The sequence below is a fragment of the Natator depressus genome, chromosome 1, assembly GCF_965152275.1.
Source record: "Natator depressus isolate rNatDep1 chromosome 1, rNatDep2.hap1, whole genome shotgun sequence".
Taxonomy (NCBI): domain Eukaryota; kingdom Metazoa; phylum Chordata; order Testudines; family Cheloniidae; genus Natator; species Natator depressus.
In genome coordinates this window covers 46,599,123-46,617,833 of record NC_134234.1, presented here as the reverse complement: position 1 = coordinate 46,617,833, position 18,711 = coordinate 46,599,123, and the positions used below count along the sequence as shown (strand labels likewise).

General features: G+C 46.8%; 1 protein-coding gene across 3 annotated transcripts in view; it reads left to right on the top strand.

The window, feature by feature from the left end:
- Nucleotides 1-18,711, top strand: part of SLC7A1 (solute carrier family 7 member 1) — a 51,253-nt gene that overhangs the window by 13,466 nt on the left and 19,076 nt on the right. For all 3 annotated transcript variants that reach the window (XM_074959052.1, XM_074959032.1, XM_074959042.1), the window contains exon 2: nt 15,749-16,132. In XM_074959052.1, the coding sequence (XP_074815153.1) occupies nt 15,763-16,132 (370 nt within the window). In that variant the 5' untranslated portion in view covers nt 15,749-15,762. The remainder of the gene's footprint in view (nt 1-15,748; nt 16,133-18,711) is intronic.

Here is an 18,711-nt window from a genome sequence, read left to right as displayed (position 1 = left end):
ATAAAGTCAGCACCACTGTATTTCCCCCAACTGAAGATCTGGTCCTCTAGGGCCTTCTTTCCATATATTTCTCCTTGGTTCCTCCTCCCAAAAGAGTCACCCTCCAAGTAAAAATTATTAGTACAATCTACTGTCAAGGGAGATATACCATAGTTAGTAATAATAATAATGTAATGTACTATGCTCAGTACATAGTGTCTGCCTCAAGGCACTTTAAGTTTATGGTCACTTCCATGATCTTGATACTTCTCACTTGTGGTTTAGGGGGGCACTCGTGTTTCTGCAGCTGCAGTGTAGCCTACTCTGGTCAGCTGCCTGCTCCAACCCACTGCCTCATGTGGGAGCTGAATGATGAATGAGGAGGGGAACAATGATCAGCAAGCCCGGTGGTGTTGTAGTTCTTCTCTGTAGACAATCACAGGGATTAGGAGGGTCGCTCCAGTCCCACTACACCCCCTCTAAGTGATTCAGAACAGAATGGGTGTCACATTATTTTCTCCTGCCTACATCTCCGCTCTCATTTCTTTTTACTTCTCTAACGCTGCCTGTTCTCTACTCTTCTTACTGCTCCTTTTGTATCTTCCTTACACTCCCAGTCTTTGTGCCTTCTTCCATACTGCTCCTTACTTGTGCTAGGAACTCCCTCCTGTTCCATGTGTGCTAAATGGCCACCGTCTCCTCTTTCAAATCCCGCCTTAGAACATACATCTGTACAGTAGTCTGTTAACAATAAGCCACATATATGGTTAGCCTACATGCATACTTTAAAAAAGGCGCCACCTCTAGATTCTCATGATTATTCCAATGCATTATTAATTATCATTTATATTCTCTTAGAAGCCACTGTCATGGACCAGGGCCCTATTTTATCTGAACTATATTGCCTTTCTAATTTAGGGCCTGATCCTGTGAGATGCTAAACACCCTAAATTCCCTATGGTGTCAACAGTTAGCCCAGCACTTAGGCCTTTATGCTCTAAGGCAGGGACTGTGTTTTCTTCAGTATTTCATACAGTATTTCAACAATTCATTCAATTTATGGCATCTGTTCATTTTGTTATAGCCTGAAGGTGTTTGATGTATGCTCACGTATGGTCAAGCAGAGAAGAGGGACCTAGACAAACTAGAGGATTGGCCCAAAAGAAATCTGATGAGGTTCAACAAGGACAAGTGCAGAGTCCTGCACTTAGGACGGAAGAATCCCATGCACCGCTACAGACTAGGGACCGAATGGCTAGGCAGCAGTTCTGCAGAAAAGGACCTAGGGGTGACAGTGGATGAGAAGCTGGATATGAGTCAACAGTGTGCCCTTGTTGCCCAGAAGGCAAACGGCATTTTGGGCTGTATAAGTAGGGGCATTGCCAGCAGATCGAGGGACGTGATCGTTCCCCTCTATTTGGCATTGGTGAGTCCTCACCTGGAGTACTGTGTCCAGTTTTGGGCCCCACACTACAAGGAGGATGTGGAAAAATTGGAAAGCGTCCAGCAGAGGGCAACAAAAATGATTAGGGGACTGGAACACATGACTTATGATGAGAGGCTGAGGGAACTGGGATTGTTTAGTCTGCAGAAGAGAAGAATGAGGGGGGATTTGATAGCTGCTTTCAACTACCTGAAAGGGGGTTCCAATGAGGATGGATCTAGACTGTTCTCAGTGGTAGCAGATGACAGAACAAGGAGTAATGGTCTCAAGTTGCAGTGGGGGAGGTTTAGGTTGGATATTAGGAAAAAAAATTTCACTAGGAGGGTGGTGAAGCACTGGAATGCGTTACCTAGGGAGGTTCTGGAATCTCCTTCCTTTGAGGTTTTTAAGGTCAGGCTTGACAAAGCCCTGGCTGGGATGATTTAGTTGGGGATTGGTCCTGCTTTGAGCAGGGGGTTGGACTAGATGACCTCCTGAGGTCCCTTCCAATCCTGATATTCTATGATTCTTAGTGTCTTATTGAATAGTACTTCAGTGGAGATTATTTAGCTACGTGGGGTGACTTGTGCAAGCACAACCTCTGTGACTGCACACACACAATATGAGTGTATATCTATGTGTGTACAAGGGGATATGAGAGTCCAGACCAGTAACTGTGCACTTAATTACTTGATTTACACATACAAATCCTCATGTGTGTATGCAACAATTGCATGTCAGACTTTGGAAGATGCTTTGAAAAATCTAGCACTTTTTTTCCTCAAATTCTAAATCACCTGTAGGAATGCTAGTGCCAAAGCCAACCTTTTTAGTTAATTTCACTATAGGTTTCTTTTATATGCTGTATTAATTAAAATCACAGGAATGCAACAGTATTAGATTCATAGTCATGATAATGCCCTTGGAAGTTAGTAATATAGTTTGGAATGCAGCTTAGTTGCTTATAGGAGAAATTAACTTCACTCAGTATAGAAAGGGAGCAGTTTAAAAAAAAAAAACAAAAAACTTTCATTGTGTCAAATCATTTGCAAATCTGATGAAACTGAATACAGGTCTAGGGCTCACCCTGACCTGATTCAGAGCTCCGTGCATGGATGGCTTGCAGGAATGGCCTCAAAATCAGTGGAAACATTCCTGGATTAAGGAAAGCCATTTCTAATTAATTGATTTGGTATGCATTGTAATCCCATTTATCCCAATTAATTTTTTAGCAGGTCTAGTGTAATTCAGTATCAGAAGATGCAGTTCTACTGGGAAGATGGTAAAATCTGTCTTGAAAATGTATAGTCAATGTACAGTCAATCTGTTCTGACGCTCTGGTGGACTTGGCCCCTTGGAACTGCAGTAATATCTTTTCCCCCCGCCAATTGCATTATTTATTCACTGAGGGCTAAATCCTCCCCCTGGTGCCAATCCCGAGTAGCTGGTTTAGGATAAGGCATTTGTGTGAGGCCTGAAAGGGGAGAAATTCCCCCCCCCCCACAAATGCCACAGAGCATCAATGGAGCCATTGCTACTATCTGTGGTGAGCAATAGCTTTTGGTCTGATTGCACATACTGGATAGTAGAGCACAGACGTTAACACCACCTGTACAGAACATATTTTCAAGGGGCTCGTTTACATTTGCTGTGGATAAAACTTTCCCTTTCTTGCCCTTTTTAAAGCCTAACAACTGAACTGTTGTGCTAACATTTATGCCACCCACATTTTAGTGTCTGTGCGTAGCCCTGTATTTGTGTTTTTGCATACCCGTAACCACCCCCCAAACTATTAATGATAAACAATTAACCATGAGACCACCCGTTACGTTGTAGGTATACACACCAACTTGCAGAGTGTAAGAGTTCTATATGGGTGAGTGAACTGAGCTGAGGACAGCTGGCTCCAGACCCTCTGCCCGCTGGTAGGGATGTGGGGGGGGGGCATAGAGGGTATCCATATCACTTGTGTGCTGCAGAGTGAGCTCCAGGCGAATTCTGAATCATTGTAATCGGGGTGGGAGGGGCATGCTTGAGCAGAGGAGTGTAGGCTGCTGGGTCCTGGGTTATGTGGATTCACGAATCCTCATGTAAAGGGTGTGGAGGAGCTGCAGATGCTATTCCAGTCTATTAGTTAGTTAGTATATTGCCCGCACAAATGCTGCACTGTGGCCTTATTGGATGCCCCTGGGATGGGGAGGTGGATTTTATCCAGTAGCACAATTATTTGGAAGTAATTCAGTTATGGGTATTTTCACCCCTGGATTATCATGCCAGGTGTATACAGGTAAACCCGCAAGGTTATGCCTAGTTTTTCTGCCTGCATATGGAGAAAGTAGATTTGGGGAATTATGAGTTCTTTGCCTTCTGATACATACATACCAAAGCAGACTGCAGAGATACAAAGCTCATACTTTACCCCGATGTGTTGGAAGCACCCCATGATGATGCGTTTTCCAGGCCCCATCTGTCTAACTCAAGGAAAATTGCTGATGTCCCATGGAGAAAGCCACATCTAGTCTTCCTCTGCTGGATGGGGGAGGAACAGATAGGATCAGAAGAGTTCTGAGGTCTCCTTCGGTCACTGGGGGTGAAAGCGAATTGAAGATGTGTTAACATTAAAAATACCAGCTACAGATGTCCAAAACTATCAGATGCACCATTCTCCTAGGACAGGGGTCAGCAACCTTTCAGAAGTGGTGTGCCAAGTCTTCATTTATTTACTTTAATTTAAGGTTTTGCATGCCAGTAATACATTTTAATGTTTTTTAGAAGGTCTCTCTCTGTAAGTCTATATGTTATATAACTAAACTATTGTCATATGTAAACTAAACAAGGTTTTCAAAATGTTTAAGACGCTTCATTTAAAATAAAATTAAAATGCTGATCTTACGCCGCCAGCCCGCTGCCAGCCTGGGGTTTGGTTCACCTAGGCCGGCAGCAGGCTGAGCGGGTCCTGCAGCTCGGACCCCGGCTGGCAAGGGGCCGGCAGCCAGAACCCCAGACCAGCAGTGGGCTGAGCGGGTTCGGCGGCCGGGACCCCAAACTGGCAGCTCAGCCTGCTGCCACTCAGCCCGCTGCTGGTCTGGGGTTCCGTCCGCCGGCTCCTGCCAGCCAGGGTCCCGGCTGAGGGCCCTGCTCAGCCCCGCTGCCGGTCTGGGATCCCGGCCCTGCCCACACAGAGTGGGTACGTACCTTCTCCCTGGTTCTAGCCCATTCTCTTCCTCTCTTTCACTGCACTGAGCTGAGGGTGGGAGTGCACTGAGCACAGAGCTGGGGGTGAAGGAGCAGGCTGAGGGTTGGGGTGTAGGGTCTGGCCAGGAACTAGAATGAGGGAGGGGGCTCAGAGTTGGGGCAGGAGGTTTGGGTGTAGAGTGCTTACCTGGGCAGCTCCCATTTGGTGCCAGGGGTGCAGGTGGGAATGTGGGTGTGTGTGTGCAGGAGCTCCCGTTTGGTGCTCAGGGTGGGGGTGGGAATGTGGGGGGTGCAAGAGTCAGGGCATGGGGTGTGCGGGGGCTGGGTACGTGTGTGAGGGGTGCAGGAGTCAGGGCAGAGGGCTGGGGGCATGTGAGGGGGTTGCAGGAGTCAGGGCATGGGGTGTGGGGGGGTGCTGGAGTCAGGGCTGGGGTCGTGGGGGGTGCAGGGGTCAGGGAAGGGAGCTGGGAGTGTGTGTGTGGGGGTGCAGGGGTCAGGGCAGAGGGCTGGGAGTGTGTGTGGGGGTGCAGGGGTCAGGGCAGAGGGCTGGGAGTGTGTGGGGGGGTGCAGGGGTCAGGGCAGAGGGCTGGGAGTGTGTGGGGGGGTGCAGGGGTCAGGGCAGAGGGCTGGGAGCGTGTGGGGGGAGTGCAGGGGTCAGGGCAGGGGGCTGGGGTGTGTGTGTGTGGGGGTGTAGGGGTCAGGGCAGAGGGCTGGGGGTGTGGGCTAGGGTCGTGGGGGTGCTCCCAGCCCCCTGCCCAGAGCTGCTCACGGCAGGGGGCTGGAGGGGATATGCCCTGATTCCACCCGTCTTCTGCAAGGCCCTGTCCCCACCTCTTCTCCGCCTCCTCCCCCCAGCGCGCTCCCCCTTCCTCACAAGGGCCATCAGCTGATCTCGGTGGCAGGGAGGGAGGGGTAGGAACCCAGCATGCTGGAGGCCGGGGAGGAGGGAGCTTGCCTGCCCTGCAGCAGCAGCCAGCAGGACCAAGCTTCTTCACCCTGCCCCTGCGGGGGGGCGGAGAAGAGCGGGCCTGGGTGGGCAGGATTTTTAATGGCACGCTGCTGCCTGCCAGGGTCCCAGCCGCAGGCCCCGCTCAGCCCGCTGCCGGCCTGGGTTCGGCAGTGGGCTGAGCATGCCATTAAAAATCGGCTCGCTTGCTGTCTTTGGCACGCATGCCATAGGTTGCCGACCCCTGCCCTAGGATACATTTCAGTGGCTAACCTTTTTATAAAGTACCCATTAGCCCACGGTGCTTTGGAAGTGGGAGGTGAAATACAATGTCAGAAAATATAAAGCCATGACTACATCCTGTCTTTTCCTCTTCTTATTTGTTCAGTAAAAGGTCTTAAGTCTGGCTGCGAACATTATGTCTCTTGGTCTCACTGCCCCATTCAGTAAACTCTGAACGTGCTGTCTGAAGTACCTTAAAATGCTTTCCTCTGGAACAGAGCTATAATGCCAGCGTGGCTGAGGGGTTTGGCTCTGGAAGAAAAAACTTGTATTGCAGAACTGCCTTAAATAAAAATTATATTTACCAATAGTCTACAGTATGCTGGAGGGTGCATGTGGATTTTCAATGTCTGGATTTAGAAAAGCGGAAGGAGAATCAAAGACATTTACTCTGTACAGATGAGTAAGATGGATGTGAATCTTTAATAAAAATTCATAGAATATTCGGGTTGGAAGAGACCTCAGGAGGTTATCCAGTCCAATCCCCTGCTCAAAGCAGGACCAACACCTGAGCAAGGCAACCTGAGTGAAGCCTCAGGAAATCTCTGTGAGAAAACTAAAATAATCTACATGGTTAGTAGTGTAACCAGGGCCGGCTCTACTGTTTTTGCCGCCCCAAGCAGGATGACTGAAGACAGAAGCTGCCGCCGAATTAAGGCTGCGACGCAGCCTGCAGAGTAGAGCTGCTGCCGAATTGCCGCTGCCGCGGAAAGACGAGTGCCACCCTGATGGCACACGGACTGCCGCGCCTTTCACAGTGCCTCCCAAGCACCTGCTTGGAATGCTGGTGCCTGGAGCCGGCCCTGAGGGTAGCAACTTTATAAGGGGAGAGACTGCTGATGTTGTACCTATATATGAATGTGTTTTGTGCCACTCAGAAAATGTTGGGATTATAAAGTACAAGCACATTTTAAGAATTTAAAGCTTACGGAATGTATTGTATTCTGGTACAGAAAAAGGCAACAAAAATGATTAGGAGTACGGAACAGCTTTCGAATGAGGAGAGATTAATAAGACTGGGATTTTTCAGCTTGGAAAAGAGATGACTAACGGGGGATATGATAGAGGTCTATAAAATCATGGCTGGTGTGGAGAAAGTAAATTAGGAAGTGTTATTTACTCCTTCTCATAACCCAAGAACTAGGGGTCACCAAATGAAATTAATAGGCAGCAGGTTTAAAACAAATAAGAGGAAGTATTTCTTCACGCAGTGCACAGTCAGCCTGTGGAACTCCTTGCCGTAGGATGTTGTGAAGGCCAAGACACTAACAGGGTTCAAAAAAGAATTAGATAAATTCACGGAGGATAGGTCCATCAGTGACTATTAACCAGGATGGGCAGGGATGGTGTCCCTAGCCTCTGTTTGCCAGAAGCTGGGAATGGACAACAGGGGATGGATCACTTGATGATTACCTGTTCTGTTCATTCCCTTTGGGGCACCTGGCATTGGCCACTGTCGGAAGACAGGATGCTAGATGGATCTTTGGTCTGACCCAGTGTGGCCGTTTTTACGTTCTTCTGAGAATGACTTTTTTCTTATTGCACTTAGGGAGAGTGTGTGCAAAAAAACCTATTATGTTATTCATGATTAAAGAGATACTGCTGAGCAATAGAAACTGTCAACAATGTTACATTTTTCTTTTGATCACAATTGTTTTTTTAATTAGATGAGAAATGCGTTGCTTGGATACCAGCACATAGATCTGCCGCACACTTTTGGGAACTACGCAGATTTCTGTTCCCGGAGCTATGGAAGGCTGGGACGATGTGTCAGTTATGTATTCTCCATTTACCCTACAGATCAAGGGTGGAAGGGGGAATTCCTTTAGTTTGTAGGAAAGCCTGGTGTCCTACCCTCTCTTCCAAATTGCATTCCCCTTGCAAGCAGCTGCATAGTGAAAGAGGAAGCGTGAATTAGGAAGAACAGTTCAAAATGAAGAATTCACTATGGCCAGGCATGCACTAAGAGCAAACTGCTGGTATAGCTATACCAGTGTACTACACTGGCAAAGCACTCCCTCTGTGGATACAGTTTATAGTGGCACAACTGCGCTTTTGTTGGTATAACTTCATCTACGCTGGATGTTGGCACAGCTATGTCAGTCAGGGATCATCCCTTTTCATACCCCTGACCGAAAGCTGTGCTGGCAGAAGTCTGCAGTGTAGACGTGGCCCAAGACTCTGGTGCTGCTTGCAGAGTCCCAGACAGCTGTATGGGACGATGGACCTCACCTGACTGCTCTTTACTGAATTGCCCCCTTTGCTGTTGTTCTGAACACCTTTTAAAATTACTTCTTCTGTTTTGGCAAAACACACTGCAAGACTATTTCATGGTTTAGCTCACACAGTGTGTCCTAAAATCTGAGGGGAACTCTGTTGGTAATTAGACTGGACAAATGAGAGCCTGTGACAGATTGCCTTTTTATTTGATATGGAGTAGATTAACTCTGTGTTCTGTGAAATGACATTAAGCATGTGTGCTTCTTCTGTATCTTAAAGCTCAGATAAAAAGCTGACAAGGATTTACTTAGTTTCAGGTGGGCACCTCCAGTCATGTCATTAACATACAAAAATCATGGTCATTAGGCTAGAATAAAGAACAGGTGCTCTTTGGAGTAAGGGATGCTTATTAGGGAAATAAAATTCCAACCTGGGCTGAGAGAAAACTATCAAAATGACTTTGTGTGTTGTTAAAAATGATACAGGGGGAAAAAAATCAGGCCCCCCGGGACATTCATCCAAAGCAATAAATGCCATCTTGAATAGATTGGGCTACATAGAATGGACGGTATTGCAAGGGACTGTCTTCTGCTCCTTGAAGGGTGGTATAGCTGGGTAAATACCTTTGTAGGTGAGATCACAGGAAGCAGATCAAAGTAGCTTGAAAGGTTGATGGACTGCAGAGAGACAAAGAGGAGGGAAGGATGTCACTGCACCAGACACACATGTGCACTGATCTCTTGCTAAGGTGTCTAATAAGACATTTTAGATTTTTTTCCCTAAAATAATATAGTGGTTGTGTATGTGTGAACCAGGAGGTTAAAGATTTTAACAAGCATACTGACACACTGTCTTTGCACCAGCTAAATGTGTAATTGGGATGCATTTATGGCCCGAGCCAGCTCCCACTAAAGTCAATGGAAAGACTCTGTCACGTCAGTTGGAGTTGGATTGGGCCCTGCCTCATGACAGCTGTGATGCTGGGATGTCTTCCAAGAAACCTCTTTAGCAAATGGCCGTGACTGTATTTTTATCGGGATATAAACTTTTTTCTCCATTGGCATGCGCCTGTGTGCTGATACCAAAATTTTGTCTTAGCCAACTCTTAACATGGGCTGGGGGATCACCTACTACACTGGATGAGTTGCCAATGATGCCTGTCGTGTGGTTGTTCAAAGGACACTTTGGGGACATAATGCAAAACTTAAAATCTGTGGGACCTCTTTATTTGTTGTTCTACTGAAAGATCCAGAGAAATACTTTCAATTGCAGTAGATTGACATGGTAGAAATTCTCTTCCATCGTCTCTCTCCACACCTGTGTGATTTGTTGACCAGTGTATTAACTACATAGAGCCCCTTAAGTCTTTCAAAAGCTAGAATTCTTGAAGGGATACATATTCTTTGAACCAAGCAGACATACTTCACACAGGAATCCAGGGAGGCCAAACATCTTAAATTTCAAATGTTACTGACCTGTTCCAATGACAATGACCCCTAGTCACTCTATTGCTGAGTAGTATAGTTCTCTTGGCCTTGTGTGGCTCCAGTTTGTGGTCTTAGACTTTAAGCTGTCTGAGGCATGTATTCCACTATTTATCTGGCACACCTGTCTTTTGTTCAGTGCCTAGTGTACATCTGTGGGGCTAATGGAAATGCTAAGGGCTTGATTCCGCCACCCATACACCTTTTGAATAGCATCTTTCTTTCTTGTGAATAGGCCCTCAACAGGTGCTACTCAACACAAGTAAAGATGGTAGAACTGGCCTTTTAAGAACAGTTCTGTCAAATAAATACATTATTTTACTTCTCAGGGAATTCTGCACTACTGCACGCACGCATAATTAATGAGCCCCACAGATTTCTAATTTTTTGCACAGAAAAAAGCTTCTGCCAAAATGTTGCTGCAGTTCTGCATTTTTCCCACCAGAGGACTCTGTGGCAATAGAACAAAGCTGCAGCTCACAGCCAGCTAAGGAAGAGAAAGAGCCTGCAGAGCCAGGTCAGGAGACAGACAGCATGGGGGGGGTCAGACAGGGGCTCATAAGGGCTAGTGGGGGAGGACAGACTGGGGCAGGGGCTGAATGGGAGTGGAGGCACAGAGCTACAGGGGGAGGGAGGTGCAGAGACATATGGGGACAGGGAGAGGGTGCAGAGCTACATAGGGATGGGAGTGGATGGGAGGGGGCAAAGAAACACATGAAGCCTGGGGAGGGGGTACAGGGAGACATAGGGACAAAGGAGAAGCTTGGTGAGGGTACAGAGACACATGGGGACAGGGGCAGATGTGCCTGACTGAATGGAGAGGCTAGGGGTCAGCCAGGGTCTGCATGGGGGAAGCTCCCTAACAATTGCTCCCCGTCCCCCCAACTTTTCCTACCCATACCTAACAACCCTCCAAGTTCACACCCAGGCTCCTTCCCAGCAATTTACTTCCCTTTCCCTCAGCTCCTCTGTTACCCCTGTCTCCCCCAAGGCTTTGCACTGCTTCTGAGGCATGGTTCTGTATTGTAGTTTAAATTACTACTCCAAGTTCTGTATTAATATGCCTAGTAAGGAATCTATTTGTCAAAAAACAGTTCCTGAATTTTTATTGTCGTCTGTATTGTTACAGACATACTTGCTGACAGGTATTTTGAAATAAATGACCAAAAATAATTGAAACTGGTGTGATTATATTGTGTTATTTTGACAAATAAAATTTGCAGAATTTTAAAATACTGTACGCAGAACTTTTAATTTTTTTGGTCCAGAATTCCACCAGGAGTAATTATTTGAGTGCCACATCAAAATATGCTTCTTTAATGAGTGCTTGTTCAAGGCCAAGTCTACACTACCCGCCGGATCAGTGGGTAGTGACTGATCTATCAGGCAGCGGTTTATCACGCCTAGTGTAGACCCGATAAATCGATCCCCGATCGCTCTGCTGTCGACTCCGGAACTCCACCATGGCGAGAGGCGGAAGCGGAGTCGACAGGGGAGTGGCGGCCGTCAATCCCGTGCCACGAGGACGCGAAGTAAGTGATTCTAAGTCGACCTAAGATATGTCGACTTCAGCTATGCTATTCTCCCCCCTCTCTCGCCCCCCCCCCCCCCCAGTGTAGACCAGGCCCAAGAAGCAGGCCTATTTTTAAAAGACTAAAGGCCAAACTTACCCTAGGTGTAATGCCACTGTTTGTCAAAAACAATTGTTTTGCACAAGTAAAGCTGATTGTTCTACTTGTATATTAGTAATGAATCCCAGTGATATCTTTTCATATTTATAGCTATGTTGGGGGAGTCATTTGATGAAGATAAAAGGACATTGAGGGAGAACTGAAACTGCTCATTGGATTGCACTCTAGTATGATGAGAGATGGCACTGAGTGCAGATAACTCTCAAACTCTTCTTTTATATAATGCATTATAGTAAAATAAATTCAAGTCTAAACCTTCTGCTCCCGTTATCCTTCTTCAACAGCAAATATAGAATGATCCATGGGATCTTCTGTTGCTCATTGTCTCTTTCCTTAAAAGAGGTGCCTGAAGATTTAGCTAAAGTGTGCTTGGCGACTTTATTATACATGAATGCAGTTTTTCTCTTGCTCTGTAGATCATTCCACCTTCTGCATAATCCACTTTGATTTAGGCTCATACACACACTGAAGTTTACTTCTGAGAGCAAATTCTCAAGAACTATTTCAAAGCTCTGTAGATAAGAAATTGTTTCCAGAAGTGAAACAAAATGTAATTATTTAGGAAGAGATAGCACTGTTTATGTAAATTTGTACCTTATCAGCTTATTTTACATGTGGAGTTTTATATTTAGCAGGACAGATGCTTGTTACATTTTCCTTTTTCCTATTAATCAGATGTGAATTTTCTCACCTTCTTACTGCATTGTTCTGAAAGATGTTCCTTTCTTAAATGTCATTAATGGGGAAACCTGATATAGTAGGTATGTTAACCACAATGTAATGGGAGGAAGAAAGCAGGAACTTTGTTTTATCATAAATATAATCATGCACTTGATTTTGAACACAAAGAAACAAAGGCAAAATGCATTAAAAAGTTGTTCTAATAATAAAGCAAAGACATAAACCAATAAGAATGGGTGGAATCAGGGGTCTCAAACTCACTTTACCTTAGGGCCAGTGCCAGTCCTCATATGCTCCCAGCGGGCCAATAATATCACTCATGCAGCCCAGAACCCACCCCGCAAAACTCTGTCCCCCCCAACTCCACCCCCCACCTGCCTAAGGCTCTGGGAGGGAGTTTGGGTGGGGGAGGAGGGCTGGGGTAGGGGATTGGGGTGCAGGCTGTGGGAGGGAGTTTGGGTGCAGAAGGGGTGAGAGGCTGGGTTCTGGGATGGAGTTTGGGTGCTGGGTGCAGGCTCTGGGCTGGGGCAGGACGTGGGGTTGCAGGCTCTGTGAGGGAGGTTGGGGGCTGGGGAGGAGGTGCAGGCTCTGTGAGGGGGTTGTGGGATGCGGCGCTTACCTGGGGCTCCAAGGCGGGGAGGGGTGGGAGGCCTCCGAGCGCTGCTGCCCCCCAGGCACTGCCCCCATAGTTTCCCATTGGCCGCAGGGGCGCTCGGGGCTGGGGCAGCCCACAGAGGCACAGCCCTGCCCTGGGGCTGCAGGGAGGGGCCGGCAGACACGTGGAGCGAGCATGCAGAAAGCCGCTCAGCTCTGCTGCTCTGGTGGTGGTGGGCGGGGTCCAGGCGCATTGTAAATCGCCCGGGGGATGCACGGTGCAGGGAATGCTCGGGGGCGGTAGGCGGGGCCAAGGGAGAGACCCGGCCCCAAAATTGCTGGAGCCTTGCGGGCCACATTGGGGAGGTTCTAGGGCCACAGATGGCCCACAGGCTGGCAGTTTGAGACCCCTGGGTGGAATTCTGATTCCAGTGAAGTCAGTGAAAGAGGTTGTCAGACTTCTGTATGCCAAAGGCTCAGGGACCAGCCCTTCTTGTAGATCAAGCATTTCAAATGTGAGGGAAGCAGGAGCCTAAGCTAGTGTCTCTTGTAAAAAGCATGGATCAGAAGACTGATGGCCAGCTCCGTGGGTCTAACAGCTTTTGGGGGGAGGGAAATGGGGGTGAAGATTCATTTAAATCCCTTTGTGTTCCTTCTGATCCTGGGGCCACCAGGCTTTAGCCCATCCCCCTGCCGAAATGTAAAGCAGAGTGAAGACTACTCTATGTTACACAGCAGCTTTGCAGAGTCTGAACAAAATGGCTAAGGTATAAAGAACCTGCTGGTGCAAAGTCAACATACATATTTCTTTCCCCAAAGATGGCACTCCATCTGTCCCATTTCCTTCCTGTTCCCCATAAAGGCCCTGCTCTCTGGCAACCTTCCCGCAGGCATACACTGTTCCCTCTGTAATTGATTGGTGAAGTCACTAGGATGTGACAATGGGGAGTGCTAAGCAAGTGCTGCGAATACAGGGAGTGCAGTACTAGCTCAGCTCCAACTTGGATCCCTCTTTGGGAGTAGATAGCTGTGCCTCTAGCCGACAGGGTCAGCCCATCACTATCCATTGTGAATGCAGGGCAGCACAAGGCCTACACAACTTAAGGCCAGTGGGACTGAAGTGATGTCAAATGTAAAAATCCCAAGCAAGGGGTTTCCACCACTTCCCTGAGATGCTATTGCACAGTCTAAAAGGGATTCTGGGGCTGATCCTTGTCTGGCTTTAATCCACATAGCTGTGTTGGATACACTGGAGCTCTAGTGAGTTTCAGTTGAAGCACTGGCCTGGGAATGTCACAGGAGTGGGTGGGTGTGGTTCTGTGGCCTGCAGTGTGCAGGAGGTCCGACTAGATTCTGACCTTAAAGTCTATGAGTGTGCTAACCTTCTGCACAGGGGTGAGTTTCATACTCAGGCTGTTGCTATCGTATACAGTAACTCCTCATTTAACGTCTTCCCAGTTAACGTTGTTTTGTTGTTACGTCGCTGATCAATTAGGGAACATGCTTGTTTAAAGTTGCGCAATGCTCCCTTATAACGTTGTTTGGCAACCACGTGCTTTGTCCACTGCATGCAGGAGGAGCAGTCCATTGGACTAGCTGGTGGGGGTTTGGAACCAGGATGGACCAGCAGCCCCCCATCAGCTCCCCTAAGTTCCCTGTGCAGCAGCTTCCCAGCAGGCTATCAATTGCTGGACAGTTCAGGTGTCCCTCACCCCACTGCCGAGTGCTGCTCCTGCCCTCTGCCTTGGAGCTACTCCGGGGAGCCTCCTGCTTGCTGTGCAGGGGGTGGGGGGAAGAGGGGTGCTGATGTCAGTGTCCCCCTCCCCCTGCTCCTGCCCCCCTGCTCCTGTGCCCCATCTCCACAGAGACAGGGCTCAGGACAGAAGGAGCTTGCTGGCAGCAGCTGGTGTCTCAACTTGCTGATCTACTTAAAAAGGCAATGCACTTAGAGTGGGGTTAGCGTACTTAAAGGGGCAATGAGCGTGTCTCTCTCTCTCTCTCTCTCTCTCTCTCACACACACACACACACACACACACACACACACACACACACGGTGTGTGTCTGTCTCACACACACATGGAAAGTGGAGGGAGTGGTGCATTACAGTGGGATAGCATCAGTTCATCCTGTTCAGTTTTGGCAGGGAATGTTTGCAGCCACTGCCATGCGTCTATTGTGTCTCCTCCCTCCATTTGTGGTGCCTTGTAGAGTGTGAGGCTACATTAACAGTAGTGTGTTAACCCTTGAGGGCCCAGCTGAGTGAAAAATTTCCCTGGAACCTAACCCTCCTATTTACATTAATTCTTATGGGGAAATTGGATTTGCTTAAAAACATTTTGCTTAAAGTAGCTTTTTTCAGGAACATAACTACAACGTTAAGCGAGGAGTTACTGTACCAATCTGAAGTTTATAGTTCTCTGGTACTTCTGGTTTTTGGGAGTGAACGGCCATCTGTCTGAAGAAAAATCTAGCAGATGTATCTTTGCATTTGGTCCTAACTCAGAGAATTGTCAGAGGGTGTTGACATTCTAATACAGTTAGATAAAGAGTTCTGCCTTCTATATGAAGGGAGAAAATACTTTCCTCACCCTGTGTGCTTTGGAACGCCTACAGTTCAGCAGATTTTTCTGAGATTTGCCTTGCTGCTTGTTTGAATTCATGTAGCTCATGAAAAGCTTTACTGTTAGCGTTGACTTAGATATTTTCCTAAACACTAAACAGGGGGGTGTATGAAATCCTAAACTTTTTTCCTGCAGTTGTAATAATGATTTTTACTGAGTAAGAGCCATTGATTTATATCACGGGGTTAAGCCAGGGTGTGTGGCTAGTGTCTTCTGAATAATGAATTTGTTTGTTCCTTCAGCTAATGTCTCTGTTCCATGGGTCGATATTATAGATTTCATAGCTGGTACAATGAGTTCAGTTTCGTAATATAAATGTATTTCAGTTAAGTGTTATATCACCTTTTACATTGTGTATAACCTAACATCCGAAATGTAAATTTCATATGGCCTTATTGTCAATTTTATTTAGTATTTTATACATATATGTTGTTCTATGAGCAGGAGTGATTTGACTGTGCACTAAGCAGATAAAACTCTGAAGACCCAGGCAGCCAGTGTGTAGAGTCAAAAGGTGTAAAGTGAAAAGGTTTTGTTCTTTAAATACAAGAGCAGTACGGTATTACTATGCAGAGATGACGTTTCCTGAGTTACCGCTGGTTTAACTAATTATGCAGCATCTTTCTAACAGGTCTCCACAAAAGGATGGGTTGCCAAGGACTTCTCAGCTTTGGAAAGAAGCTGCTTCGCCGGAAAGTTGTGGACTGGACCAGAGAAGAGAGCCAGCTGTCACGATGCCTCAATACTTTTGACTTGGTAGCTCTTGGTGTAGGTAGCACACTTGGTGCGGGTGTCTATATACTGGCTGGAGCAGTGGCACGAGAAAACGCGGGACCTGCGATTGTTATCTCTTTCTTGATTGCCGCATTGGCTTCTGTGTTGGCTGGACTTTGTTATGGAGAATTTGGTGCTAGAGTTCCAAAGACTGGGTCTGCTTATCTCTATAGCTATGTGACTGTGGGTGAGCTGTGGGCATTCATCACTGGATGGAATTTAATTCTTTCTTATGTGATTGGTAAGTATGCATGAGGGGCATGCAGAAATACTGTAGCATTCATCCAGAATGCCTGTCTTATTTGTACACTAACTTTCACTTGCACAGTCAGATTGTTATAAAAATAGAAACTACAGAATACCTTGCACCTACAGCAGCCTTCAGATCTGAGCATTTCAGAGCTCTTTCTGGAAATTCAGTGAACTTGGTAAATATTGTAGGTTAACAGTTTGGATCAGTGCCAGGTTGCCACTCCCGCTTCCTTTAGTTTAAACGGATTTATGCAATTTTGGCTTGAGGCCCTGCTAGCTATCTACCAGGAGTCAGAAGTTTTCCTTCTGCTATGGAAGAAAAATCTGATGTTCAGCTGGAAGGGGGGTCAGCTTCTCACTGCTTCAGCATCTATGGTGTTTGCTGATTAAGGAGCCAGTCCTGCTTCCATTGAAATCAGTACGTATTTTGCATTGACTTTACTGGGTGCAGGATTGGGCCCAGTGTGGGTTGCAGCACTCAGGCTCAAATTTTCACAGATATTTAGGTGCCTCACTTCCGCTGATTTCAGTCCAGTGCCCAATCCAAAGCCCTTTGAAGTCAATGGAAAAATCTCTGGTTGACTACAGTGGGCTTTGGCTCAGGCCCTGAGTAAGTGGACAACTCAGTTCACACTTCTAAGGTTTAAAAAGAAACCATTTTGGTTAATTAAAGATTCGTCCATTTAATCAAGTTATCAAACATTTCAAGTTTATTATGGTGCCACTTGTCATGGCACCAGAGCTCAGGCTGAAATCACCATACCAGTTAAGGGAAGGACTCCACTAGCTACAATGACAAACAATTTGCTATTATATTATTAGGGGGGGCGGGGGGGTTAAATTTCACTTTATGGGAAATATTACCATTAAAACTGAGATTGTTTTCCAGGGTGCCTGGCAGGAGATCAGATAAAGACTTGCTTGGTAACATAAGTGCTGCTTGTCTTGGCTAGTATTGATTCCATTCTGTATGTTACATGAAACCTCTTTACATTCTAGATTTTGTGTATAAAATGAGAGAGTGACAGGTAAGATGCCCAGAAGTTACTGTTCAGATATTCTTTTTGAATTGGGTTGATGTCAGGAAGGGGATAACATGTAGTTTAAAAAAGCTCCAAACAAACTGATCCTCCTCTCTCCCCCCCCTCCCCCCAATATCCAAAATAGGTTCCTCTCAAGGTGTTTTGTTCTATAAAAAAATGTTAATTACCTCTTACAGATGCATCCTCCAGAGTTTAATTGTGGCAATAAACAGAAGACTTCTGTAGTCCAGCAGTTCTCGTTTATCTAGATACTGTACTTATGTGGCCTTTATCACCACAGTATGAGCGCACCAATAAAGCAGAAGCTGTCAGGGGGATTTAGGGCTAGATAGGATCTCATGGTCCTGATCCTGCAAACACATTCACTTGAGCAAAGTTAATCATAGAATCTGGGCTTAGATGGGCCTGTCCCCCGCCTGCCAAGGTGCACTGCCTAGGGCAGGTGGAAGTTCCAGGGCTTCCCACAGTGGCCTGAATTCCCTGGGCAGCGCTTACTACTGTCCAGCTCTAGCTTCTGGCTTGGGCAGGGGCAGGGCCTGGGGTGGGTGGAGCAGGGGGCAGAGCCTCATGGCAAGAGGGGGCCCGCCTCAGCCCACCCCACCGGGAAAAGGCTGGCACTACCCCTGAGCCTTGGGCACAGAGCAGCACTGCAGGGAATCTGGGACAAGTGCTGTCCCAGAGTTGGGTTGTCAACCCTCCAGGATTGGCCTGGAGTCTCCAGGAATTAAAAGATTTAATCTTTAAAGATTATGTCATGTAAGATTATGTCATGTGATGAAATCTCCGGGGATACATCCAACCAAAATTGGCAACCCTATCCCAGAGTCATGCAGCCCAGGACTAAGACTTGAACTCTGCATTTCAGCATTGTCCTGCCCAATTCTGGATGGGTGGTCACCCTGCTCCATTCCCTTCTTTGCCAGCTTGCTCACAAGAGGGAGTAGTGACTTGTAACACCACACCTTTGTGGGGATTGAACTGGGGCCCTGTGGCTTGAGCCTTTATTGCCTGAGCAAAAAGACCCACCTATGTTGGCCTAGGCCAAGGCTATAAGTCACCAACGTCTGTTAGAGGGGGGTGATGCCCTGCTAAATGGGTCTGAGAAAACAGGGACAGATGATAAGGGAGCTTGCTTTCCCCTAGCCCCTTGTGCTTGGACTTGAGATATGGGCAAGCCCTGCAGGACTCAGTTGTGCCTTATCTTTTCCTGCACAGCTGTATTAGTTTATAATGATCACAAGACCTTCACTCAGGTCTTTTTGGCTAAATAGTGGATCTGTGAGAATTAGTTTGTCAGCCCGTATTTTCAATTAGAATTCTCGTTCTTGGTATTAATTTCATTTTCAGTTGTAAGAGCGATTTCACATCAGTGTTAACAGTGAAAAAATTACAGTTGTTAGGGTGAAAAGTTTTATAAAAAATGGTACTATATAGTCACAAGGGGTCATTGGTGGGGCCTAACTCTGCCAATACTCACTCCTTGGAGTAGTACCTACTGCTACACTTCATCCTATTGAAGTCACTG